This window comes from Xiphophorus couchianus, chromosome 9, assembly GCF_001444195.1.
Source record: "Xiphophorus couchianus chromosome 9, X_couchianus-1.0, whole genome shotgun sequence".
Taxonomy (NCBI): domain Eukaryota; kingdom Metazoa; phylum Chordata; class Actinopteri; order Cyprinodontiformes; family Poeciliidae; genus Xiphophorus; species Xiphophorus couchianus.
In genome coordinates this window covers 21,942,493-21,969,511 of record NC_040236.1, presented here as the reverse complement: position 1 = coordinate 21,969,511, position 27,019 = coordinate 21,942,493, and the positions used below count along the sequence as shown (strand labels likewise).

Below are 27,019 nucleotides of genomic sequence, written 5' to 3'. Positions count from 1 at the left end.
TATTTGAGTATTTGAATGGGCATATTAATTTGTTCTTTTTTTAAATCAAGAGATAAATCACCATGATTTTACAAAAACTTATCAATGAAATGAGTCGACGCTGCCAACAGAAACTTCTCCATTTCCAAGCCTGAATGGTATTCCTCCTCAAAATGCTTTAATATAACGTTGTGTTAAAGCTCAATATGACAGTGGGGTTTAAATCTGTGCATCTTCATGACATAGATGCTACAAATATGATTGTAATTCATGTCAGCCACAGCAGAGCACCCACTACGCTGCATTCCTGAAGTCAAAATCAAACTCATCCAACCATCACAACCTTTTCGTTGTCCTATCGTCGCCCTAAACAAGCTGCCAAACTCAACAAATAAGAGCTAAGGAAATAAGCAGGCTTAACCTCTGCATAATTGTTACCGGGAACAACAGCAAATACTACAACGGACGTCCCAGACGACACGATTCCATCGCATTTATTCTTTCTACCCTGAATGTCACCTGCTTTAATTCCCACTGCGTGACACAGACAATCGGAAACAAAAGGGCCACAAGCGTCGCTGGCCTGGAAATTCCTGCCAGACTTAAAAAAGAAACGTGGAAAACAACTTTGGGAGGAATGTCATTTATGTCCAGCCTCTCTGGCGCTGCATTTCAGAGCAAGCAGCTGACACATGCGCTTCTCCCATTAAATGTTGAATCTTATAGAAATAGGTCTCTATAAGTAGACCGAGATGTCCCGTCACTGTGCACATTTAGACGGCGACGGGACACATGGACGGGAGCGGACCAGGCAGCGCTGACTCAACCGCGACCAAAGTAAAGCAGCTCGGCTATCAGGGATGAAGGGTTTGACCCTAGTGAACAGAGGCGATACTCAAATACCAGCGGAATAATGAATTATGACACTCTCAGTCATGCAATCCATATATTGTAACTCTTCTTGTGTTCAATTCTTGCTTTTACTGACAAAAGTTAGGTGGCCTGCGGAGTAATCCTGTCACATATGTTATGACTGCAAGTCCACTCTGCTAACGTTAGCTTAGCACAAACAAATGGAAAGAGATTGATAAACCTTCCTTTGAGGTCATGGCTGCCATTTGGGATTTTGGAAAAAATTGATTTTTTCCCCCCGATGGACCATCACACACACACGTTGTGTGAACTCTTCCGTGTTCATAAAGTCAAAATATTGAGATGGCAAAATTACTTACAATAGATACACATTTTCCTCACTGCTCTCTTGCTGTGCCTCCAACACTCTGTTATCTTTACAACTTTTGTTCATTGTCAAGGATTTGCATAAAATACAGTTAAGACTCCATGCAACAGGCTGGATATTAGTCTGCCATGCAAACTGTAACACAAAACATCAGGAATCCAACCATTATTACTTTACGGTCTTTAGCGACATTAATATTGTGATGACATATTTCTGATTTCCAAATTTTGCTGGATGATAAATTGTCCCAGTAATTATTCCGATAAGATGCGATATTAAGACCATTTTCAAGTAGTATATCGCGCTCTCCAAGAACGCTTAACAATGGAGCTGGAAGATATTTTAAAGATCCAAAATAAAAGCCGCAAACATCTGGAACCAACTGGATTATAAAGTCTCTGTAAACGAGATAATCATCAGAATGGAAATTGAGCTCATTTTATTTCATCATGCGATTAATTGATCGTTTGCTTATTGCGACAGGCTTAGTACCACGCAACATGCTTGTAAAGCAGCAGACTGCAGGCTAGCAGTCGGAGAAGACAGCCTGACTAAATAGGCTGATCTCTGCTTGTCATGCTTCCAGTGCTATTTAAAACACACACAACTTATACTATTCTGGGCAGTGAGCACATTTACCTGAAAGACACAACTCAGCTTGTGTTTATTTTAAATGTAACATACAAAGCCCATTTCACATGGAATTTTTAGAAATCTTATTAATGAAAACTGTGGTTTTCTTGCTGCAGTGTTAATTGTTGCTTTTCCTACTTTAAGAAAAGAAATTGTATCACGTTTGATTTAATATTTTCGGGTAAGTCCCGTAATATTTTTACTCCAGTTTATCATGCTGTGAGAACTTCATACCAGCCCCCCGGCCTGTCGACTACATGCTTCCCCTCCGCCCCCCTTTTTGAATGAGAATTGTGCAGATGTGTGGACAGGGGAGGGAAAAAACACAATGGTGCCCCTGAGCACGAGGTTAGTCCACTGACTCTGGCATGTCCTGTTTAGGTAGTGTTCTTCACAATATACACACAGGGAAAGAACACACAGCTGCTCTTGATGATGATGGTGATGAAAGGGTAAAGGGGCAAACAGAAGAATGCTGAGCAGAATTCAAGCAATTAATGGTCAACTTTATAGTAGTAAAGGAATCTGAGGTAGGCAGACAGGAAGTGGGACATCAAAGGGGTGTCAGCTGGAGGAAAGGGGTCCAGAACAAGAAGTGGGTTGACCCTTATTGTCGGCTCACTTCAGACACACAGGGCAAAATGACAGTCGATGTTCAGCAACAGCCTCCGCAGCGAAAGACAAAAAAGAGCCATCATAATGAAAACACTGGGGGAAGCAAAATAACAGCGGGGTTCAGTGCATGTGAATAACCTTTCAATGCTGGAAACACAGCTCACCCTTTCCAGAATAATTGAATTTGGTGTGCTTTGTGACCAAGCATAAAGGCCTCCCTTTGCCGAGCGGCAGGCCGACCATGACTGTTGCATAACAGAGCTAATAAAGGAGGCCTGCGGGCCCCGGGATGCAAGGAGGGAGACACATGGGAACTGCCCCTGCTTTGTCTGGGGCACGAGTGAGCAAAGAGTCCCCCATTTACCCCCCTGGAGCATAAGTGTAGGCATGCCTAGCAAAACAATCATTCCACAGCAACAAAAAAAAAGCCCCACAGAAGTGCCTGGGTTATCTGCGGGAGATGGCCGGGCGTTGCTAGAAACGTCCATCATTCGTAGAGATGTGAACATTCCTGATACTGAAGGCGAAGCGAGTTTGTCTAGGTATACCGCAGGTATCCGTTCACACTTCCATCCAAGTTTTCACTACATGCCGCCACCTAACCCGAAGCAGGTCCGTCTGACCAAGCATGAACTCTGGCTGGTCTATGCAGCTCCGTTACAGCACATCACGATCATCTCTGGCAATTATGATTGCGATGAATGGCTCTTACGTTTCAGCTATGAGACGATGATCCGCCGCCAACATACCAATCAAATTCTTGCTGAAGCTACCGAGGTTACCTTCTCTTTATTGCCCGGTCCAACTCTTTTACACACACAGAAGGCAGATTCATCCCCAAGGTCCACATTAAAAGACATTTGATTACACACAAGCGATTCATGCAGTACTTTTGTGTAGGTCAAGTGATCAAAAAAAGAATAAATTCTACATCGATTAGAATTATTATAATAAACAATTTTTACTGTTACGACAATAAATCAATATATCGAGATAGATAAGTGATCAATAGATAAGAGAATATTCAGTAATTCCATTGAACTCCAATCCAGAACCGCACAGCATTCTGGGAGATGTAGGAAGAGATTAGAAGATGTAAACTAGTTAGTGGGATTAACTAACTCATTCTTTGGTTACCTAGCAACAACATGTAGTTACTTGCGCAGCAGCAGTTTCGGGTTTCACCACCGTGCCTCATAACTGCTTAAAAATAAAAAACAACGCTGTGTAGTGAAAACTGGATAAAACAAGAAAGGTCACGACACCAGTTTGGCAGTAATTTGGATATTTAGACTGATCAATAATTACCTATACTGACCAATATACTGTCCTAATAGTAAATTAGGACAGTATGGCGTTCATACATATGTTCATACATCCAGCTATGGCGTTCACCCTCCTGCTGGAATCAGAGGCCAGAAATGTCGAGCATTTCAAGTCCTAATACATCTTCAGCCACATCGACCAGTAGGAATAACTATTCAATCATGTTAAAATCGTTTACCTTGATATTTCTGAGCAAATAGTGAAACTGTTTTCTTTGTGGTACTATGAGAATCTCACACCTGATCAGTGTAATTTTACATGTTTTTGGACGGCTTTCAAAAAACAAACAGACCGAGAGACCAAGCTTTTATTAGCTAGACTCTAATGCACCCAACTATTAGGACAGTTTCATCTTAGTAGGCGACTTCATGCCATCTTTAAAGACTCTAAATGACATCATAACATGTTATCTCATCTAAAGAGTTATAAATCACCAACAGTGAGCGAGCAGAAGATATATGCCCTCTTAATTAGCTTTAAATAGATGAGCTGTCAAACTAGGCTTTTAAGTCTACATAACGCTTGAGTAGCTTTCAAAGTGAAGGAGAAAAACATTAGGTCAAAGCCTGACAACGTTTTGATCTGATGTCAGTCAGTCAGATTTAGCAGCAGGTAAAGAGAAATTTATAGGAAAGGCCGTTTCAGGTGGCGACAGAAGACATTCCTCTGTTAGATGGCCAATAAATCACCGAGCAGCACCAGAACAAATGCAGGAAACATTCCTTTCGTCATGCAAACCTACAAACTCCTCCCGACAGACGCTCACTACTGGAAGAAGTTGTGAAACAGCGATGAGCCCTGTGCAACAATGGTTCATCACAAAGCAGGGAGGGGTTGTCTTCAAGAAAATCTGGGTTTTCTTATCTAGATTACATCCAGCTATGGCGTTCACCCTCCTGCTGGAATCAGAGGCCAGAAATGTCGAGCATTTCAAGTCCTCAGTTGCTCATTGCAACAGATAAGGGTTCACAGTTTGCTTCCACTTTTCTTGTGCTCTTTAAAACGTGACCTGCATCACAAGTTCCCGGCCAGTAATCGCCTGGGAATTTCAGAATTGAAAGCTTCCTTTCGCCAGCAAAACTGTGGATTCGTCTCTCTGCCTTCTTAAAGTGTTTTCCACCCCGTGAACTTCTCCAAAATATCACCTGACGACAACAACAAAGTTGGATATATTTTACCGGGATTTTATGCAAACACAAAGAAGCACAGAGGAAGGAAAAATAATTTACAGAAATTTCTACAAATAAAAATCTGAAATGTGTGGCGTGCATCTGTATTCATGGTTTCCCCAACGCTGATACCCCTAAATAAAACCCATTAACATATAATCCATTAATCTGAGAAGCAGCAAAGACGTCCATCAGATTTGCAAAGATCAACAGCTCAGGTAGGAGAGCTCGTTGGCAGGACGACCATTAAAAATCTGTCATCACTGTTTAAAAAACACAAACAGAAAAAAAAAGGTCTATTTGGGTGCTGTGGTCAGATGAGATCAGTACTAAAAAGATTTGACCCATTTCAAAAAGAAAAATAAATGCTGGAGATTGCAAGCATTTGGACCAAAAAGTTAATTTGCAAAAAACATTCAACTATTTAATGTCAAAACCTTGTTCTACAGAAGGATGTATACTTTGGCAAAATGCAAAGTTATAAGTTAAATCAATAAAAATTATTAAAAGATATGCAACTGTTTTAAATATGGGCAATAGGTATCGTTGCCCAGGGCGCTATTCCATCAGGGGGCGGCATAAGCACTTAGGTTAAAAATAAGAAACAAAACAGTATGTAATTGGTTCCCCTAATGAGTTTTCCATTACATTTTTATATTTTTACAATTCAAGCATGGAGAAAACATGACTGCACACTATAGAAAACAAAAACAAATGTTCGCTTCTTATCATGTTAGCATTTGGTGCTAAATCAAATGACTTTTTTTCTTTTTAAAAGAATTTACCCTGCTTTTCATCTGGCTCTAAATGCATAGTATTGAGAGAGGTCACATCTGGTTTATTTTGCACTGAACATGGATTTTCTAAAAAAAAAAAAAAAAACAGTGCGACATTTCTGAAACCTTTGTACCATTTCTGAATACACACAAGACGGCATGTTTACTTGTTTTTCTGACATTACGACTCCCCTAGATGAAAATATTTTACACTGCTTACAGACTGTTTAAGCCATTGTTTCAATTTGTAAAATCATCTTCTTTTTTTTTTTGCATGGGGATAAAAATAAAAATTTTTTAAAAAGGGATACCAGGAACAGAATGAAGCCTCACCCAGTGCAGCATTTGTCCAAGAACAACCTCAGGGGATAATGGACTGGGTGTAAAGTGAGTGAAAAAGCAGCCAGAGTTTGAATAAGAACAGAACGATCTCTGAAAATATCAATAATATCTACAAGTTAACACAGTGGACCCAATATGTTCCAAATATGGATTTGGCGAAAGACTTCCCCCCCCCCCCCCTCCCATTATCATGCTCTACGCCAGTGGTTCTCAAACTTTTTTCAGTGATGTACCCCCTTAAAAATATATTTTTAGTCAAGTACCCCCTGACACGGGCAAAACATTTTTGGAATTAAAAAGAGGTACAGTGCTGTAAAATCACTGTCTGATTTATTAAAGCCAAACAACTTATATCAGTGAACCTGACAAATACATCCATATTGCAAACATTGCATGGTTAAACAAAAAAGAAAACAGAAGACGGTGACCACCAGGAAGGTATAAAACCAGTCAAAACTGAAATATGCAAAACGCTGCTAATTTATATTGGTCTCTGTAATGGTACAAAATTAAATATATACATAAATAATAATTCAGTGCATGAACACATTTATATTTTATCAAACTTTTTACAAACTAATTTTTCCCAAGACTTATTATGAGGAGCCTACTGATTTTTTAAAAGATATTTTTAAAAGCTTCACGTACCCCCTGCAGTACCTCCACGTACCCCCAGGGCTACGCGTACCCCCATTTGAGAACCACTGCTCTACGCCTTGCAGGATTCAAATGAGCTACAAAGACAAGACACTTGTCTCTAGAAGTACGATAAAGGGCTGCTTTGATCGATTTCCACCTTTCCCTTACATTACAGTAGAGGTAAAGTACTTGCAATAATTCCCAGTAATCTCGTAAATCTGCTTCAACTCCCCCTCTTTGAGCCCGTTTCTGGGCTGGTGAAATCCAAGTCCCCACAAAAGCACATCCTTGCAGCTTTCCCACTGGCCCAACTAGCATTCTTCACATATTTCCACAAAGGTTTCTGGGAGTTGGAGTCTCAAGCTCACCACTCTACTACTACTACTGCTGCTGCTGCTCCACTCCTTAACCCCAGTCCAAAAAAAAAAACACACACAATCCACGGCCACTTTGACATAAACAAGCAGACTTTTTAGGCCGTTCTCGACGCGCCGCTCATCTGAAGGAGGTGTCTGTGTGAAAGAGGAGAGGGAGAGCTGCAAAACAATGGCTCTCTGTTGAGATTCGTCAGCCAGGAATGTTTCAGGTCACTGAAAGTCATCAAGTCGACGAGTGTACTGATGGGTTCAGGTGATTGGAGCATCAAGCTCGCTCTTCCTTGAGGCTCAGGACTAAGCGCCTTGGGTGACCAGACAAACTGGGTTACTACTGGTTCAACACACAGGGCTGCTGGTCTGGTGACACCAAACTCCTCTGAAACACAACAAACCGGAAAGGCTGAGGCTGCAGCAACTCCCTGTCAAAACACTGTCAGACTTGGTGTGTGGAGGGACACGATGGGAACACATTAAAGTGACCAGCATGGTGCATTGATATGATGGCACACACACACACCCACACACACACACACACACGATACACACCCCTGCTTCAGGAGGCCACATCTCCTGCTAAATCTCAGCTGATCAGAGGTTCCCAGCTAATTAAGTCACATCAAGCTGGAATCTGATTAAAAGGAGGGAAGAATGAGCACACTCATCCAGTCTACATCTGGGGAGAAATATTTCGTTTTCAGGCAGCGCCTACATGTGCGCACATAGTTTAGAAAGTTAACTTGTTGAATTAACATACCTCCGTGAGTGTGTGTGTGATCCCACTACCCCCAGGCCTCCAGCCTACCTACCTATCTCTGGGGTCAATCCACGAAGTTTGCCGGGTGTTGTGGTCGATATAAAACACTCTCCCGTCGTAATCCCGGGCTTCCTCCCAGCCCGCGGGCAGCGGCAGCTCCGAGCTCTCCCTCCGCTTACCGCCGCTGACCCACGGCATAGCGTCGACACGGCGAGTCGGGCAGAAGCCCCCCTTGCCCTGCTTTTTTTTTTTTTTTTTTTTTTTTTTGTTATACCCCCGAAAAAAAAGAAAAGTCGTCGGTCTTCACTGCATTACAAAAGCGACTCCACCTCGACGCGATGGGGAAAGGAAACGCGAAAACGGCGAGTTTCCACCGAGGTTCTCCGCTGAAACAGTCCCGCGGGAGGAACATCCACTTTCTTCCGCTACTGGCCCCCTAAAAACGGTCCAGCGGCGTCCGCGCGGTCCTCCATGTTCGCCTCTCCACCATATTTCATTCCTTCGTGTCTGTCCATATTTGGGGGCGGATTTGCATAAACGCTCGGACGTACGACTGAGCGAGTTCCTCCGTCCAATGGGAGCGGACTGGGAACCAGCGCTCTCATTAGGACTAATTACTACCACCCGGACTGGGGATTTAAAGCCACTTTAAAGTGTCGCGCCGCTTCAGAGTTTTATCGCCACAGCAGTGGAAGATAAAAACGCACCAAGAATCGCTAAGTAACAAAACAAGTTAAACAAAACTTTCCACGTATTGGTCAGTAGGACACTACCACATTTTAGTTCGGCTTAAAAATAAGTTTTTTTTATATCTAAGATAAAACAGTAAATATATTTAATGTAAAAACTTTGATTTAAACACCCGGACTCCTCCCACTAAGTTTGCTGCTGTGATTGCGGCGGCAAGCGGTACAACAGCGCCATCTCGTGTCTCCTATCCAAATAGCATCTTAATGGAAGCGTATCGGTTTCTCTGCCATACTAGGCAAAAAATAAAAGTATTATAAAAAAAAGTTTGTTTCAGTAATTTAATTCAAATAAAGTTCTTTGCAGACACCGATGAAATTCATTTCACACACAGTGATATGTTCCAAGCAAGAAATGCAAAATTCAGTTTCTCAGAAAACTGAAAACAGAAAAGGAAAAAAAAAACGTAAGGTAAAAATTTGGGGGTCCATTAGTGTCAAAAATATGTTTTGTGTATGTAGCATGCTCACGTAATGTAACGTGTTTATGTGCATATCGTCACCGTCCTAAAATAACGGCCCAATAAATATATCTAATTTTATCCCCCCTGAAGTCAACATTTTTGTATTAAAAAATATATATTTTTTGTCATTTGCATTCAAATTTTCAGAGAAGCAGAATGGGGTGTTTTGAACAGCTGTCAGTCAAAGTCATCAAAACTAACTGAAATAAACACGTGAAATGCATCAGTCGGTGGGTAAAGTCTCCATATATTACAATAGTTAACAAAAATTGCTGACCTGAATTCCAACAATAAATTCACTTATGCCTCTGAATTTATTTGTTCATTTCCTGCATACCTTATAACAACAGAAAAATCAAACCCGAACACCTTCCAATGTATCTCTGTCTGTGTGTTTTACAGTAGAGTCGGATTTTTGAGTGTATTTGGCCTTCACTGAAGTGGAACACAAGAAATCGCTCGTGTTTCCGCCCTCATGTGGCCGAATGAATGAACTGCAGCGGTGTCACTTTTTAACAAGTATCTGCTACAGCAACAACAAACAAAACAATTCAATAGGAAGAGAAATTAACAAAGAAGGTGGGGGGGGGGTTTGCCTTATCTTTTTTTTTTTTTTTTACTTCAAACAGTATGGGAAGTTTCTTCTGAAGTCGTCCCTCTCACACTGTTTGAATACAAAGAGAAGCTTCCTTTTTCTCTTCCACGAGGAGATTGATTTGGTATTGTTCTGTCCGAGTCTTTGTCCGGACATCAGAACTCTCAGCTGGGGATTTTATTGCCTTTTTGTTTGCGGTTCGAACAATGTTCTTAAGAACGGGAAACATTTTCTCACATCTCGGCTTTGATCTGCAGCCTCCTACGATTGTTTCCCACAGGCTCTGCTGTGTTCGTAAGAGACGAGACAATAAGCTGCTCTGTTGTTTCACATTCAGTCACATGCAGACCGAATCTAAAAGCAGTTAGCCCAAACTGATGAACACGACAGAATGTGTAACCCAGTTCTGTTGCTCTTGCACTATATTGATTCTTGAATGTATGGAAGCCTGTTTATCTACGTTTCTTTCTCATTCCGTGCCATTTTGCATGTCTTGGTTCCATTTTAAAGAGTTTTACATCTGGAAATAGTTGCTTCTTACGTGTACAGAACAAACTGCTTGGCTTTCTGTCTTCTGGCATCGACATATCTCAGGATAAAACACACAGGATGCAAAAACAGAGATGAAAGAAGTCTATTTTTTTCTGCTGTAACATAGATTGGTATCTTGTCTACGTCTAATGACCTCTCCTGTGGCTTGCAGCTTGGGGAAATGCTTGACAATGGTTTCATCTAAACAAAGCCATCTCTGCCTCTGCTCCTGCTGCCCATTGGCATGGTGGCAGGATAACAAAGGGGGAGGTCCAAACAAGCCCCCTCTCCTTCCTGCATCAGAAGATGTGTGCTCTTCTGAGTGGAAAGTGTTTGTGAACAAGCGCCGAGCCCTGAGCCAGAGCAGTCAGCTCTAATTACCAGGCGCTTTGAGCAGCCTCCGTCCTGACCGGACTCCGAGAGGCCTCTCCATCCCAGGCGCAGCCGGTGAAGGGGAACTCTCATGGATCACTTGAACGTGGAGGCAGGAGAGGCAAGGAGACGCATGGACTCACCTGCCTGCGTCTTGGAACTGCTGGGGCTGCTGGTCTACGTCGGGGCATGGCTCTGTGCTCTGGGCAGCACCATCCTGCCGCAGTGGCTGACCAAGTCCACCTCTCTACTGCCCACCGAGAGCTACGGCTTGGGACTGTGGGAGACCTGCGTGGTCCAGGACATCGGCGGCATGGAGTGCAGGTCTTACGACAGCCTGCTGGGTCTTTCCAGCGACCTCAAACTGGCCCGCATCTCAATGTGCACCGCCCTCGCCGTGGGCCTGCTGGGAATCGTGGTCGCTGTACCCGGGCTCCACCTGATCAACAGCTGCAAAGACTACAAAGGCCACCGAACCAAGAGGACTCTGACCATCACCGGAGGGGTGCTGGGGATGATGTCCGGGGTGCTCTGTCTGGTCCCCGTGTCCTACGTCGCCCATTTGGCTGTGATGCATTTCTTTGATGAGAAGGTTCCCGAGGTGGTGCCTCGGTGGGAGTTCGGAGACGCCCTGTTCTGCGGCTGGGCAGCAGGGTTCCTCCTCGTGGTGGCCGGGCTGATTATGGTGACCTCCACCTGGTGCTCCCAGGCAGAGCACCACCCTGCGCCACAGAGGAGGTGCCACGCCAAGAGAGACCGTGACCTCAGAAAACGCTCCGAGTACGTTTAACGAACGGAACAACACGATCACCTGTAGAGCTGCACTTCAAACTGCTTTGCACCAATGATGTCAATGATTTTTATATATTAAATGCAAGATAATGTGTAATAGCTGATCCAGCCAAAAAAAAAACAAAAAACAACAACAAAAAAAACAGGCTTTAATTTGTAATGTTTTAGCTCTTTTAAACACTCACATGCACAATCATTACAAGATGACCTGCTGTGATTAGTACAAGTGAATATTTTTTATAAAGAGAGGCTTTAGTATTATGGGATGGCTTTCATTTATCACTTTCAAAATGAAAAATAAACTATTAAAGGCTTTTATTAGGCTTTTTGCTAATGTCTGTTATTCTTAATCCTGAAGCTCAGATCGTTTCTTAGCACCTCATTTTCTGTGAGTCCGCTCTGGTTTTCTGGTGAGGTGAATCGTCTGATACGGATCAGGTCTAAAGGTGAGCTTTCTGCTCGTGCATAAAATCCTTGTGCAAAAACATGTGCAGTCAGGTTTGTCTGTAATTAAAATTAAGTTGATGATCTGAAGCATATAGTTGTGATAAAAAAAAAAAACAGAACAAATTGTTACAAAAAAAAAGGTAAATACAAAACAAAGGAACCACCAAAGGGTTAATTTTGTGTTGGTAAAATGCTGAAAGACCCGAGGCTGTGTGCAGCAGTGTCTTGGTTTGTGGTCTGTTATGTCACAGGTTTAGGCACCGGCCAAACCACAGCCACCCTCAGACGACCGGTCCGGTCAGGAGGGCCGAAGGGACTAAAAACAGCCGTCAGGTGTGTCTGCGGCGGTGGAAACACAGCTTGAGGCTAATTCCATCAGATTTCCTGGTGACTCACAGAGCTAAGCTGTGTTTAATGAATACTTTAATGGTTGAAGAATGTAGCACACGTTGACATAATTACACAAATTTGCCAGGGGTCAGAGTGTGTCACCGCTCACCGCGGTCCCGAGCCGGGGCCCGCATTGGCTTCGCAAGCACACAGGTACAGCGGTGCATAACGCGTCACACGCTGCGGAAAACCTTTCCTTTCTATCAGTTGTGCTTTCTGAGGAGCGAGCTCTTCCAGAATGAAGTTAATAAGAGATAATGATGTTGTCACACGAGCACGTCTCCTGAGGGGCCCCCGAGACGGGACTGGCTCTACTCCTGACCCGCCGACGGTGGTTCTGTTGAGACTCCCAGAGCCGGAGGCGAGAACGTCTGCACTGCAAAAACACACACAATCTGACCAAGTGTTTTTGGTCTAGTTTCAAGTTCAAAATGTCCTAAGCGTACTGGAAGTCAATAATTCCTGAATATTGATGAAAAAGTACAAGCTGTAAGTGAAATAATCTGATTATTATTATACAGGTAGATTATATTTCGCATATTCAGGAATTATTGATTTAAAATAAGCATCCATCTCTTGCTGAAAAGTTACGTGTAAGTTAGTTTTGCCTCTTTTCAAGTGTACTAAGATATTTGCACTATAAACTAAACCAAAAATACTCGATAAGATTTTATGTGTTTTCACTGTGATGAGCCTTATTTATGTATTTCTGCAGGTTACCAACAATGCAGTCTAAATCTTTGTATTTATTTATTATTTACATATCACTGACAAGCACGAGTTAGAAAAAAAGTGATTAGCCAATCAGGAGTGGATGTTGATGTCACCAATTGAATTTACAGGGACAAAAATAACAATATATTTCATGGCATTTCAGGTAGAATCTTTTCCAAATAAAGAACATCGACTTGGAACGTCTGAAAAGATAAAAGGGCTTTTGTTGGCCCGCTAATTTCGGCGTTTGTTTTTAATTTTGGCAGTTGTGATCCTCCATACTATATGGACTGCAGAAAAGGACTCCAGTCCACCATTTTGAAAGCTATTAGCTGGTCCAATATCAATTGTGGAGACTCTCCTGTGGATTGCAGTATGTTTCTAGCTCCTGTGAGTCTGGGCAGCGACGCAACAAAAAGGAAATGATATGCCAGCGTCTTGACAGATTATGTCTAAATACATCCGAATTCAAACAAACAAACTTAGTCTGAGGGCTTGATAAACAAACAGTTTTCATACACTGCTTATAATTAGCAAGCTGGGGAATTGACTAGCTGAGCCACAGCCCAGGTCAAAACATTCCCAATGTTAGACATCGTCTTTTGTATTAAGACCTGGAAATTAACTTATTGCTTTTCAATTATACATATCTATATTTTATCTGTTTCAAAAAAAAAAAATCCTAAACAACAAAAAACTATTAAATCGTGGACCGCAGTTTAATGACACAACAAAGAAAGCTGTTTAAACTGAACCACGTTTTAAAGATGGTTCCAGAATCTGTACTACAATTTTAAAAAAATGTTTAGGCTTACATTGTCGCCGACAAATTAGTTTCCTTAAGGGTGCAGTATTACATAAAATCCACTTCTTTTTTTTTAAAAGCTTTACATCATGTGATAATGTCATTCTCCTGGAGTGTTGCTTTGATACTTTCATGCATGTCTGGGAAATCCTTTAGTCTCCCGTGGCAACCATTCAGGAAGCAAAAGCACAGGCCTCACCAAGCGCCCATTTTCAACGCAGCTCCTTGCTAGCACCTTGCTAACACCTGGTGAAACTGCGCACCTGGTGAACTCGTTATGGCGGCTACTTCTCAGTGAAACGTTGTTTGTAAATGGGACTTTGGACAAATGTTGTGAAGAGGTGTTGGAGGTGACGTTTCAGAAAGAGCAGGAGCTTCTTAGAGAGACGGAGGCCCAAATTCAAGACGTTAAATTGCGATGTTGCATTTCTTTTATGTCATGTTTGATGTATACAGCATTTTAAAAACTGACGGTAACAATGATTGTGCTAGAAATGGCCCTCTATGCATGGAAAATACACAATACTGCCCGTTTAAAATAGTAAAGGTAAGGCATACTAAGTACTTGTCTAAATAATCATGAAAGAGTGAGCCAAATATTATTCTTATAAATGAAAGTAAAGTAAAAAGTTATTTTCCCCTAGATCAAGGAAAATAGTTTGTAAGATTTTTAGATACATTTTCTGGTGAAAAATGCTGGATAAAAATAATGTACTTGCAGAAAAGGTTCAGAAAAATCTTTTTTTATACATAATCAATGGAGTTTTTCCCAGTAGGAGATTTTTTTTTCTTTTTTATTACGCTTACAGATTTAAATTTTTCATCTGCTCTTTCTGTAGCGACAGATCTGAAAGGACGGTCAATCTTCAATCAGACCTGCTAATGTTTAAAAGCTTAAAATAAAATAAAAAATGGCGCTACTTACGCTCCACCACTGCAACAAATCATACATGTTATGATCTGTTATCACTGATCTCTGACCAACATAAAAACATAGAGATCAGCTGCTCCTGCGCCGTGAGTTATATCTATATCTCTCTTCATCTGAGTTTACCGCAGGAAAATGCCAACATCCCAGCAAAACTGTCATCCAGTCAGTTGGCTTACGGGAAAAAAAACAAACAAAAAACAAACACTAGAAACATCTGCACCAGTCATCAGAGTTGTGTGTGTGTGTGTGTGTGTGTGTTTTTTTTTTTTTTAGTGTTCTGGCAATGATTTCTAGCCGATGAATTTGACGACTAAGTGAGACAGATTAGATAACCCGGCCTGGACGGACCGTGTGTGTTTGTCAAGCGTTATCTGCAGGTGTGTGTGTGTGTGTGTGTGTGTGTGTTGATCGCAGGGAGAGGGAGCTACAGGATTTGATGAACAACTCTTTAAATATGTTGCCTACCGGAATGTTCTTGACCCATTATGTTAATGTAAATGCCTCACAGCTGTAATCCGCTTTGTGATTTTTAAAGGGAGCCGAGTTCTAACGAAGTGAAGTGAAGAAGAGGAGCTTTTGTTTTTCCTCCTCCAGAGAGGTGCAGCAAGCGGCTGGACCTGCGTGTGTTTGTGAGAGAGAGAGAGAGGGGGAAAAAAAGCCTTGCCTTGCAACAATCCCCCCCAGTAAGGCGGGGCCCCTCTGCGTACTCGCATGCCTGCTCTCGTCCTACGCGGGTCACGTGAGCGAGGCCCCCCGGTCAACCTGACTCGCTGATACCCGTCCTCACATGGAGGCCCGACAGAAGCCCCACACCTCGGCCTCCCTCCACCGGCCCGAGCTGTGATGACACCGATCTGTCGTCACGGGCCCAGAAGGCTGGCCGCCTGCTGAGGGCGCTGCGTGACAACGGAGCGGAAATCAAGTTTCTGACCATCCGAGGAGAAGAATCCCACCGAGGCCTTCTTCAGCCCAGCCGTAACGAGCAACACATGATGTCTCGTGTATCCTTTATTTACACATTAACGTCAGTTATTCTGGCTCTTTTATTGTTGTTTATTTATTTATTTTTTTTAAATTGAAACGCCTTATTTATGAAGGCCAGCAGCGATCATCAGAGGTCGGATGATCCTCCAGCTCCTCAGTTATTATGTATTTCCCACGCACACAGTGCCATTTAATAGCACAATCACTTTGTTGCCTTCAGTTTTAAAATTACTATATCTATACATCAAATATGACTTAATTGAAATTGGGTCTCTGTCTCTTTGAGAAACTCCTGCTCCTTCTGAAACTTTAACCCTTTTAACAGAGTTTTTACAGCGTTCCTGTGAGAAGTCAATAAGTGAGCTAATTGCTGCTGGCTAGTCTGAAGGAGCTCAGTGGGGGAGGGGAGAGGAGGTTGAAGATCAGAGGCTCGTCAACCGCCGGGTCTGGAAGGCGGGGCTAGGTCCACCCAGGCGTTTTTGCACAGGTGAGTGGTTGCCACGGGAAATTAAATCATTTCTCAAGGCGACGCCTCAGGTATGTTTTTGACGAGGGGATCAAATTATAGCATGATGTTAAAGCTCAAAAAGTCCATTTTATAGAATACTGCCCCTTTAATCTAAAGTATTTTTATTTTAAAATGATAGACCAGCAGAAGTTGAGGAGCCTTGTGAAGCGGAAGGAAAAGAATAAATTGTGTTAGAAAAACCTGTAATAAATATATTCTGAACAAGACACAACTGTTTTTGCCAGCATATTTTGTTTTACTGTTGCAATGAAAGAAGCGCTACATCAGTTATTTGAATTAGATGTAGATTTTCATGTACGTATTTTGTTTTTTGAATCTTTTTCTACTTTCTCTATTGACTCTCACTGTTTTATTCCTATATTGCCATTTGTGATGTTGGTTTTATCACTTTTATCTGAACTTACGAATCTAGATTGATCATTTTAATGTCTATGTTAAACGTGTCACCATAGCTACCATGGTTGTTTCCTCAGTCTTACCTCTGTTAACTATCATCTTTTTTTTTATGCTTAGCCTTGACGAGCTCGTTATTTGTTTGTTTTTTTGTTTGTTTTCTACAACCTCCAAATATCGCCCTGTGGAAATCCCTTTGTGTTGCTGTTGTGTAGGAAAAATACCCTATAATTAAATTGATTGTTTGATTGTGTTGCAGGTGTTTTGGCTGTTTTAAGATGTCAAAATGCTTCGATCTGAACAATTACATTGTAAATGTGGCTGATTTTTGTTCAGTGCTAGAGGATCCACAACAATCTCAAAAAGTCTTTTTGCCAAATTTATTAGATCTTCCAGGATTTGTTCTCTAAAAACACCTCTGAGAACTTATTGGAACAATAAGCATTCATGCTGTCAGATACAGTAGCAAGACATTACACTGACGTTTGTGGTTTTAGAGTAAAAAAAAATCTATAAAGGTTAAATATTTCTGCCAGACGTTGCATGCAGGATGTACTTTAGAGATGAATCGGGTTCACAGAGGTCTCGTCTGTGTTCTTCCAGGGTTCAGAGTATCCTCTCCAACCAGTCTGGTTCCAGACACCAGCAGACCGTTACTGGTCTTCAGGAGCCACTAGCTTGACAAATCAGGGTCAGGTGGCATTTGTGAAAGACCACTGGAGACGAGACGGCCATGTCAACTTAGACGGAGATAACATTTAAAATATTGTCTCCTACAAAAACATTGAATAATCTAGTTATTGATGGTTATATTGATTTGGATTCCTGTCACACAGAGTATGTAGCACAGGAGATGACGGTGATTTCTGCTGTCGTCTTTGTTGAGTTTTTGCAGTACCTGCCATTCCGGAGGAATGTTTTGATCTTTAACATACGGGCTACAAAGCAACATATGGTTGCTTTGTAGTTCGGAAACGTTCTCAAAATATACGCTTTTGTTAATGCAGGAAAAATATGTAGAACCATCACAATCTTTCTTCACTGTAGAACCCCGGGTTATCCATCGCTTGACGGTCACCGCTGGGCAGCTCAGACTTCTTCGGCAGTGTTGGTACCGTCCAGTGGCCATTGAGCGGGTCCGCGGTTTGCGATGAATGCCTGTAGCAGAAGAAAATCACTCCGCTTATAAGCATCAGGATGGAAGCAAGCATTCCCATCCCGATGGCTGCTCCCACACTCTGCCGGACCGGAGCAACAGGCAGGTTGAACTCCGGAGGAAAGTCTATGGTGCTGTTGTTCAGAACGGCGGTCATGTTCCACACCAGAGGCACCAAGGACAACACCGCCGTGACCGAGTACAGAGCCCCGGCCATCGCGAAGCTCAGCCTCATGTTCCTGCGGTCTTCCACCGAGAAGTAGGCAAACCTCACGGCCACCGCCGCGCTGACGTTCCCCAGCAGGCCGGTGATCACCGCCAGCATCATCAGGACCTGAGCCGAGGGGATCTCGGCAGGGGCGAAGCTGTCCGAGACGCCGATGCTGCGACAGTACTCGGCCTCTGGGAGGACGTGGCTGTAAAAGCACGCCCTCCAGATCCCCACCCAGGCCACGCCCGACGTGACGACGGACACGTCGTCCACGTACCAGAGCCGCCACTCGTTGATGCCGGTGGTCGTCACGATGAAGAGCCACGCTAGGAAGCCCAACACAAAACCCAGGAACTGGCGGTGAGCTGTGTGAGCCAGGTAGATCATTCCTGCCCCCCGCGTGTGGCTGCTGATGCTCAACGAGACGAGAGGCCGCAGGGCGCCATTACTTCTGCTAAACAGAAAAACAAGGTATGCAAGGTTGTATAAATCACACACACATGTACTCTTCATACCTCCTTCAACTGTTCAACATTTTCTCAAGTTACAACCACAATCGCCAATGTAGTTTTAGGGATTTGTGGTGATTGACCAACAAGAAGCTGTGCTTAACGTTAAAGTGGAATAGAAAGGGGGGGAACGTGTGGTGTACAGGTCAGCCCTCCTGAGTCAAGACTTGGTAGAACCACAGACAGTGGAATTACAAGCTTTGCAGATTTAATGATATTTTTAGCCATTCTTTTTTTGCAAAACAGCTCAGCTTCCGAATGAATTAGTCTGAACTTTGACTAGACCATTCTAACGCATGCAAATGGTTTGATCTAAGCCATCCCATTGTAAACTTTGTTGCGGTACTTGCATCCTTTTTGAATTTTAGAGAGAAGAACCATGCTCATGAAGACCTCTGATGAAGATGCCTAGGAAAGGCAATTATTGTACTATTAACTTATCGAGAAATCAAAAAAAATGATCAAGAAAGGCCTTTAATTTATAATAAACTACTTGATATTTGTAGCAAACCCCTAAACACTAAAAGCAGTGTGGGTGGCTACTTTTAAACTATTGGTGAAATGAGGAGCAATAAAATGTAAATTATCTTGTCACTTGATGGAGTAATGTGCTGTTTCATAGTGAAATAATTAGTTATTTAATGTAACTGTAGTTTCAACATAGCAGGTTGTTCTAGTTATTCTTAGATTTTTTTAAGAGCAATATTTGTAATCATGTGGACTTGATTGCAGTTGTGTACGATTATATATTTCCAAAATTGCCAAAAAAAAGAAAAGGAATGCAACAAAATTTTTAATACTTTTTATAGTTACCTTTATTGTCAATGCAAGAAAATACAGCAGAATCTATAGATTTTCTAGTCCAAGCTGCTTGAACCTGTTTCTTCAATGAGACACGGCCTTAAGGCGAGACACAAAACTACCCAACGCTTTGAGAAACGGGTCTTCTAGAACCGTAGCTGGACCGTTTGAAACGTAGTTCACTCTCTACATTCATTATCAAAGTAAATGAAATGTTTTCTGCCGTGGATTAACAGCCAAAGGAAATTCCTCAGTTCTGCTTTTACCAGTGTCCATTCCACCAAAATGCTTTGTTACAGTTAGTCGTGGTTCTAAATTGTTAACAATTTCCACCTGTCATCATGTAACAAGGCCAAAGTTCAACTTTAATTATATTGTATTCCTATGTACACATAAATTATTGAGCACCTTTTGTATGATCAGCTGTTCCTACTACTGTTCATATATTTCCTACTTTCATGTAAAGAGTAAACTATGAATTGCAACAAGGAGCTAGCAATACATTTCAAAATTCAAAGTATTTTTTTGCTTGTTTGAAGGTTATATTTAGATGAATTTTCCATCCAGGATATAATAAAATTCAATGTCAATGATTGTCTAAATCTTTGAAGGTTACGCAGCAAAATAAGATGACTGAGTTACATTTCCTCCTCGTACTCACCTTGATGATTCTGTAGTTCAGATTGCTTCCAGTGCTTCCACAGACGCTGCGCTCACGAGAGCCTCGACCAGAGCAACGCTGTAGGTTTTCCTTCAGCTATGAGCAACATCTGACTTTTAATAACGTTCTACTTCCTGAAAAAGTCCTCACCTTCAAGCTTATCAGTGGAGAGAGGGGTGTGGTGGAGTTAATGGTTAACTCCGGGGAGTGAACGGATGGCAGCGAAGAAATCCTCTCACAGCTGTGTGATTTCAGCAGACTCTTTATTTTATACGAGGGAGCACAGCTGATGAAGTGTTTAGTGTCAGGATGCAGCGGTGCATGAAAGTGTGTAAAACTGTAGCAAAGTGTGTACCTGCAAAACAAACATCCAGCAGCTTGATTTAACCCATAAAAAGCCACACAGTTTTAAAGTCTGACAGGTCGAATTACTTGGAGATTTTTGGCGCCACCTAAACAACTTCTTATAGTGCTATTCAAGTAACAACAACTGCAATTGTACATTCAGTTTCTACACTGTGCATAATGAAGTCATAAAACATTATATAAACACTTGGTCAAACATATAGAAGTGGTAATAATCAATAAACATGTTAATGTGAAATAAAAAGAACAGCAGTGAGTGAAGGTGATGATAGTGACGTTTTCCACTGCAAACAGGACATTTACTTCAAGTCTGAATTGGATGCTCCTTCTGTTCGGCGGCGCCGTGTGAAGAGACGTTTCTTCAGAGAGGAAAGCAAGGCCACAAGAACTCGGCTAAAAAGGCTCCTAGTTTATCTGCTAAAGGGCGTTGCATTAAAGTTACCTGAAATATTTGGATTTTTAATAGATCACGTGACAAAAAAAATAAACTCAGAACACGATAAATACTGTAACACGCATCAGGTAGCATGGCTGCTCAGATTAACGGACGACAAAATACTCCTCTCCCACCTGCCTCTTTTCTTTACTTTGCAGATTCAAAAGGCTACAATAAATTACTAGGAAAACAAAACAAAGTAAAAACGGTGTCCAGGAAGTTGGGTACAGTGGTTGGTGGAGAGGAATTCAGTCCAAACGGTGCCGACGATGCAGTCCGGTCCAAAACGGTACAAGGAAAAGGTGAAGTGGCGAAGCAGGGAGAGAACACTACTCCTTTGTGCCGGACTGGCTTTTCATCTGCAGGTTCTGATCTCTGTCTCCCTCTGCTGGTGACAGGACTGTACTGACGCCTGAACGTACATGACAAAACATTTCGTAGCTGGTCAGTTTTTTTTTTTTAATGACCACCATCCTTTCTTGTCTTTTTTCTTTTTTAATCACATGGCCAGTCTTTGCTCTATGGGCAGACTGTCTATCAGACATTTGAGCTGCTCCTCGCCAAGTTTGATTTTATCCTCGAGCTTTCGCTGCTCGATGATGAGAGCCGACTTCATCTTCACAAAGTGTTCGTAGTCCGCGAGGCTGTCCTCTGGCAGGTAGTTGGCCAGGATGTCACAGACCACGCCCTCCCTACGGTCCAGGTTCTCCTTCAGCTCCTTGGCGTCCTCGTGTTGCCGGATCAAAAGCTTCCTCTTCTCGATCAACGTGCGCTGAAATAAAAAAACATTTTTTATAAAAAATTAAATCAGGTAATACAATTTCATACTTTTTCAACTTTTTGTCACATGGGCCAAACTTGTCAGGTCAAACAAACTTGAGGCCCAAAAAAAGTCATATCTTTAATAAAAATGTATATTTCTTTTTTAACCAAGTTGATAATGTGATAATTAATTAAGCACAATAAGTAGTCCGATTTTTCTTTTTTGTTGGAAGTGTCAAAACTTCAGGCGTTTTTCAAATTTCCCTGATTAAAATAAGTATTTGTAGTCAGTTCGGAGAAATAAAAGCAGGATTTAGGTCACTCTTTAGGTGTTTGGAGCTGGATAGGCAGAACGCAAAAAGTGTGTTTTATTTACAAATAAACCGTTTGGATTTTACCAATAACAATTTTCTGTAATCTTTCTGCACCAATTAAAAATAAAACCTGTTCTGGGGGCTAAATTTGCATTCTTCCTGAACTGCAGTCAGCGGCCGCACAAAGTTCGTCCTGTCATTGAATACATCATCACTGTCATAAAATAATGATCTAAGTAAAAGTGACTATTATTTTTTTGTGTGGTCTAAATCATCTTTTGGCAATAACGGGGTGGTTATTTACTTACTTATTTTTGGGGGAGAAATCACTTTTGACCAGAAACTGACTCAGGCTGTTACTTTAGGACGGTGACGTTGTCAGTAATGAACGGTTTGCTCACCCTTTCCTCGGGCGTAGCGTCCTCCTCCAGGTTGTTGAGGGCGTTCTCCACCCTGGCCAGGCGGCCCGACAGGGACAGCAGCAGGCTCACCACCTTGTCCAAATCGCCGACGAACATCCGGAACTTCTCCAGCTCGTTGGGGCGGCACACCTGCTGGACGCGGGCCTCCACCTCGTCTCCCAGCGCGTTGTTGTCCAGGATGTCCTCCAGAAGGCTCTCTTTAGCTTCTCGCAGCACCTGCAGCTTTTTGCTGAGGCTGTCGATCAGCTCTTGCTGCAACGGAGTGTCCCAAAACACCAACGTTAAGGTAAAAACATAAAAATAAAAAAAGAAAGTTCTTCTAGAATGCTGCAAGAAGAGACAGAAACACGTCTTTGTACCTTTTTATTGTTCAAACCGATGTCCAGTTCGTCCTCGGAGTCTTCCTCCTCTTCCTGGTCCTGCATGTCCTTCATTTTGATAAGGAGCTCAGCTTTGGGAGCAGAGGTGCTGTAGTACGTTGAATTGGTCACCATAGTGACGGCCGCCGCCATGTTGTCCTCTTTCTCCCTGAAATGCAAAGTACTAGTTGGAATTGATCAAAGTAGAGGAAAAACAACCTGCAGTATTTTAACCCCCTTTAGTTAGAGGAGAGCAGCTTTCCAAGCCAAAACTGATTCAGAGAAAATAACTACAGCTGCTCTAAAACCAGAAGAAGATCTTTTATAAAAAACAAACTATAAATACAGTGCCAACCATATTTTTGGCACCCCTGATCAAGATTAGAAAAAACCCATTAAATGTATTCATCTTTTGTTTATTTTCCGTTTATTTAGTCAGTGGGGGAACAAGTGACAATTATCGGTCAAATTCGTTTATCTCGTGTTTATTAGGACGATGAGAAACTGCAAAGTAAGCAGGACGGCATTAAAATCCCCAGATCTCACTGTTACACAGCCGCAAAGAGTGTCATCTTTGGGCTATAGGTCTCCATAGCAACCATTTAGATATTTTCTTTAAAAAAATGCTTCAGGCCCATTCTTAAGCACGGTGGAGAATCTGTGATGATGTGGGCCTGTTTCTCTCCCAAAGGATTCTGCGGGGAAATTGGTCATCACTGGGTCTTTTAGCAGGAAATTAAGAAGTTGGGTTTTTTGTTTTAGGTGATATCGATAAAATTTCAAATTTTTTGGGGAGGTCTGACCTGCAGATTGTGATGTTGACAAATTTTGATGAAGCAGTTTTAAATTAAACATAAATTGATTCAAATTTTACTCTAATTTATAAAACAGTGCATCTGTTCTGAAATTTGGTTTGATTTCTTTGAACTAATTAAAAAAAAAGAAGCTTTTTGACCTGCTGACCATCGCTGCCTGAGTGATTGTTGTATCTTTATTACACGGGAGTGTAAAAATATTTACCACAGATTAAAGATTCATTTGAAAACAGTATAAATTGAAAGCTTCTTGCACATCATTAGCCTGGACGCCAACAAGTGTGGCTGCATCGGTTTCCTGCCAAAACAGTAGCAAGCCCTTTTACTAAGACTAACAAACAGTTTTGTCAATTCTACTCAAAGTTTAGCGACAACACAACAAAAATCTTAACCTTCATGGTTTAAGATCCTGACATGATGGCACCAAAGTTTGAGATCATGGATTCAAAAATGTTAGCAAGCAAGCAGGACTCGTCAGAGGAGGAACATGTGCTAGTTATTTGAAGAAGGAACAATCTCTTGGGTTTGATTTAAAAAGACCAAACGTGTGAACAGACCAACAGAGCCGGATGACCTTCTGATAAGTGAGTCAGGATTAGGTCAAGACTATAAAGGCGACTGAAACAGTTCTTTTGAACCGTGCACCCATCATTTTGTTTGGACTCTGGAGTTGTGCAAACTGACTGTTGTTTTTATTTAATTCGGTTCAAAAGTACTTTCTTAATCCGAAAAGGGACATTAAATGCACTAATTCACATTAAACTTTTTTTTTTAAAGCAGCATTGAATGAATGAATTACAAGACTCTCCCCATTCCTAATGGAAGCATGTCCCTAACCTATATCTGATTTTATTCAAATTAAAAAAATTATCAAGTTCCATGCTGTTTTATTGATGAGTTTATAGTTTGGGTTCCTCCTGTTGCTATGGTAACTAGGACCACATCTATTTATTCACTTAAACTTGAAAGTACATCTTTGTGTACCCAAATCTGCTTTTAATTGCTGTATTAAAAGATGGCTAAATACAAACATTGTTTTCAAATAAAGACTTTTTATTGCTGAGATTAGACAAAATATTGTTTCAGCTTTCTTCAACTCACCCGCGGTCTTAAGAGACTGGATCACTCGGACCTCAGCAGTTTTTGACTCTGGTGGAGTTGCACTGATCTCACTTGTACGTTTATGAATTTTTCTTTTTTTTGTGTCGTTTTGTGAATTGACGGTCTGACCGGACAATCTCCTTCCTCCACTGCTCAAAGAGCCTCCACCCCACTGTCTGACCGTGACATTTGCCGCACTCCTCCTGAGCATAGTGCTAAGACTATGCGAGGTTTCATCGCACCAAAATAATAAGCAAACTTTCATTTAACAAGGAAAACGTGCAAAAGAAAATCTGAAGTTTTGGATCTATGATCCCGTTCCTGAAAAACAAATTGGATTACTTTGTTTAATTAAAATCGTTCATGCATAATTATTTTTTTATAGGTAAAAAAAATCAACATTTCAGGTGATTTTACCTGTTAAAAATTATATTTTTTTGGCCCACGAGTAGTACTTTTGAGCTGACCGTTTTTTTTGCCAATGTGACAAAAAGTTTGGACACCCTTGGTTTATAGCCTATCAGGTGAAAACCGCATGATTGGTCCATTTCAGTTTGCTACGAAGGACAGAGTGATTCACCTCTCTTCGACGGGCCGGTTTGGGTTACTCTGCTTTGTCTGCACCTTCCTGCGCTGCTGGGCTCCGTCCAACAGCTGCTCCTCCTGTGGGAAGATCCCCTCCATCAAGTCCATGGTGGTTCTCATCTTGCTCTGATCCAGAATATCAGCGAGTGACTTGTCCTTCCCCATGATGTCCCTCGCCAGCTCCTCTCTCTTCTGGTCCTCCTCCTCGCTCAGCTCCGTGCTTTCTGTCTTGCTGCCAGGCTCCTCCGTGTTGGAGCTCGGATGATCTCCCACCGTGGTCATGTAGGGGTTACTCTGGGCAGCTTGCTGTGTCTCGGTACCTGCCGTGGTTTCGGACTCCCTCTGCCGGGTAAAGGCGCAGAAAACGGAGTCCTGTCCCAGAGCCGGCGGAGTGCCAAACCCGGCCACGCTCCGGCCCTCGACCTCGCCGTGAAGAAGGTCGCTCTGCTGGAGGAACGGAGAGTTCTCCTGCTCCTCACTTCCCTCAGAGTGTACAATCCTGATGGGAACTTTCCTCGCTGCTGTATTCTGGGTTTCTACCAAGTGCTCCACCCTGAAACAGAAAGAAAACCAAACACAAAAAATATTTAAAGATATTTCAGTCTGGAAAAAAAAAAGTCTCTTCTTGCAGCCGCTGCAGCCAATGATTTGATTTCAAACTTTGGCTGCATGTTGGCAGCTGGAATTTTTTCCATGCCCAATGTGCTGGAACATCCAGGACGAGTTAAGACTCCTCCCACCCTTTTCTTAGTTTCAACTAGCCGCAGTTAAAAATCCGTCTGAAATTCACAACAGATGACACTGATTTTGCTAGATTTATATGAAAGAAAAAAACCAGGAACAAACAGAACCGTGTTTGTCTTAGAAACATTTAACTAGTTAGAAGAATTATCCCAAACTAGTGGCAGCCTTAATAATAAAAAGAGGCACCAAAAAAAAGCAGAGAATCCCCCCCTCCAAGTTACCGCAGCTTGATGACACTCACATGTTGCTCGGGCAGAAATAGTGACTCATTATGCTCCATTTGTGCGTGCGGCAACTCAGACTCTCTCCCTTTTAGAGTAAACCGTTCATCCAAACGTTACCTGTGGGATTTGTTGTCGTGCAGAGAGACCGGAGGCTTGTCGCTGAGTCTCTGTGGAGAGAACTGTGGAGAAGGAGAGCGCTGCCCCTCCATGCTGAAAAGCCCCGAGGGTCTGTAGGAGGAAGCCGGGGGAGAGGAGGCAGGCTGGGGATTGGATGTTGATGGATGATGTATTGCCTCTTGTCCTTTGTCCACAAGTCCCTTGCCCTGCTCAGAGTCAGTGTTTGCAGAGAAATTGGGACAAAAAGTGAGGTTCGGTTCAAAGTTTGAAGAGCACTGGGCGAGGACGTCGTCGTCGCTCTGCGAGCCGGTGAAGTGGATTTCTTGAGTGTGGGAAGACTCTGTGGGACTGGGAGAAACAGACTTGTGGTTCTTGGTGGCAGCAGCAGTAGACTTCTGTCTGCAGTCAGGATTGGCTCCTGTCATGAGTGCAGGGGGTGGCGCTGAGTCATTCCCAATCTCTGCTGGCTCCTCTCCCACTTTGCAGTCACCTGGACTGCTGCTGGAGAACCTGAGGAACACAGCAGAAAGCTTTTAATTACACAGGCAGGCAGGCACAGCCTATCATCTGCACCTTATTCAAATAATACGCTGTAGAGTGGGTCTTGTTCACCCCCTCCCTCTGCATCAGCCACTGTGATTATGCCACCATGACAAGACACACGTCTCCCTCTGCTCAGCAAGCGGCTCAGCTGGCAGCGCGGAGAGGAATATTTTGGTTCCCGCAAAGTCTGCAAAGAGCAGATCACTTTTTCCTGCCTGAGTTGTGGTCCCAAGTTTTAACTCTTTAGAGGAAAGGTCACAGTGGAAAACACAAAATCTTACAAAGTGTAGATTCCAGTGCAAGTATCTTAGTGCAGTTGAAATAAAATGAAAGTAGCTCACAAGTAACTT

The 27,019-nt window shown here is 42.4% G+C and overlaps 4 protein-coding genes and 1 long non-coding RNA gene across 11 annotated transcripts in view; 2 read left to right on the top strand and 3 right to left on the bottom strand.

Moving 5' to 3' along the window:
* Nucleotides 1–8,414, bottom strand: part of wwc3 (WWC family member 3) — a 40,364-nt gene extending 31,950 nt beyond the window's left edge. Inside the window, exon 1 of one of the 5 annotated variants that reach the window (XM_028027258.1) lies at nt 7,903–8,414. In XM_028027258.1, coding sequence (XP_027883059.1) covers nt 7,903–8,048 — 146 coding nt within the window. In that variant the 5' untranslated portion in view covers nt 8,049–8,414. The remainder of the gene's footprint in view (nt 1–7,902) is intronic. The other 4 variants (XM_028027252.1, XM_028027253.1, XM_028027254.1 and 1 more) reach the window with 4 other exon arrangements.
* Nucleotides 5,041–20,723, top strand: LOC114150681 (uncharacterized). The gene is made up of 3 exons (XR_003596807.1): nt 5,041–5,051; nt 12,855–12,863; nt 19,425–20,723. It is a non-coding gene; the product is annotated as an uncharacterized LOC114150681 (long non-coding RNA).
* Nucleotides 10,515–11,926, top strand: LOC114150677 (putative claudin-24). The gene has a single exon (XM_028027268.1). The coding sequence runs from the start codon at nt 10,650–10,652 to the stop codon at nt 11,346–11,348; it is 699 nt and encodes a 232-aa protein (XP_027883069.1). The 5' UTR covers nt 10,515–10,649; the 3' UTR covers nt 11,349–11,926.
* On the bottom strand, nt 14,120–19,979 carry cldn34a (claudin 34a). Of its 2 annotated transcripts, none has more exons than XM_028027267.1 (2): nt 19,882–19,979; nt 14,120–18,361 (listed from the first exon to the last, which is right to left on the bottom strand). In XM_028027267.1, exon 2 carries the CDS (start codon nt 18,295–18,297, stop codon nt 17,569–17,571), a length of 729 nt encoding a protein of 242 aa, XP_027883068.1. In that variant the 5' UTR covers nt 18,298–18,361; nt 19,882–19,979; the 3' UTR covers nt 14,120–17,568. The 2 variants fall into 2 exon arrangements, with proteins under 2 accessions (XP_027883068.1, XP_027883067.1); XM_028027266.1 differs by having other exon boundaries at nt 14,120–18,364; nt 19,882–19,972.
* The window catches only part of shroom2a (shroom family member 2a), a 47,516-nt gene continuing 40,624 nt past the window's right edge, over nt 20,128–27,019 (bottom strand). For both annotated transcript variants that reach the window (XM_028027250.1, XM_028027251.1), the window contains 5 exons: nt 26,127–26,636; nt 25,037–25,594; nt 22,541–22,709; nt 22,161–22,433; nt 20,128–21,455 (listed from right to left, as the gene is read on the bottom strand). In XM_028027250.1, coding sequence (XP_027883051.1) covers nt 21,183–21,455; nt 22,161–22,433; nt 22,541–22,709; nt 25,037–25,594; nt 26,127–26,636 — 1,783 coding nt within the window. In that variant the 3' untranslated portion in view covers nt 20,128–21,182. The remainder of the gene's footprint in view (nt 21,456–22,160; nt 22,434–22,540; nt 22,710–25,036; nt 25,595–26,126; nt 26,637–27,019) is intronic.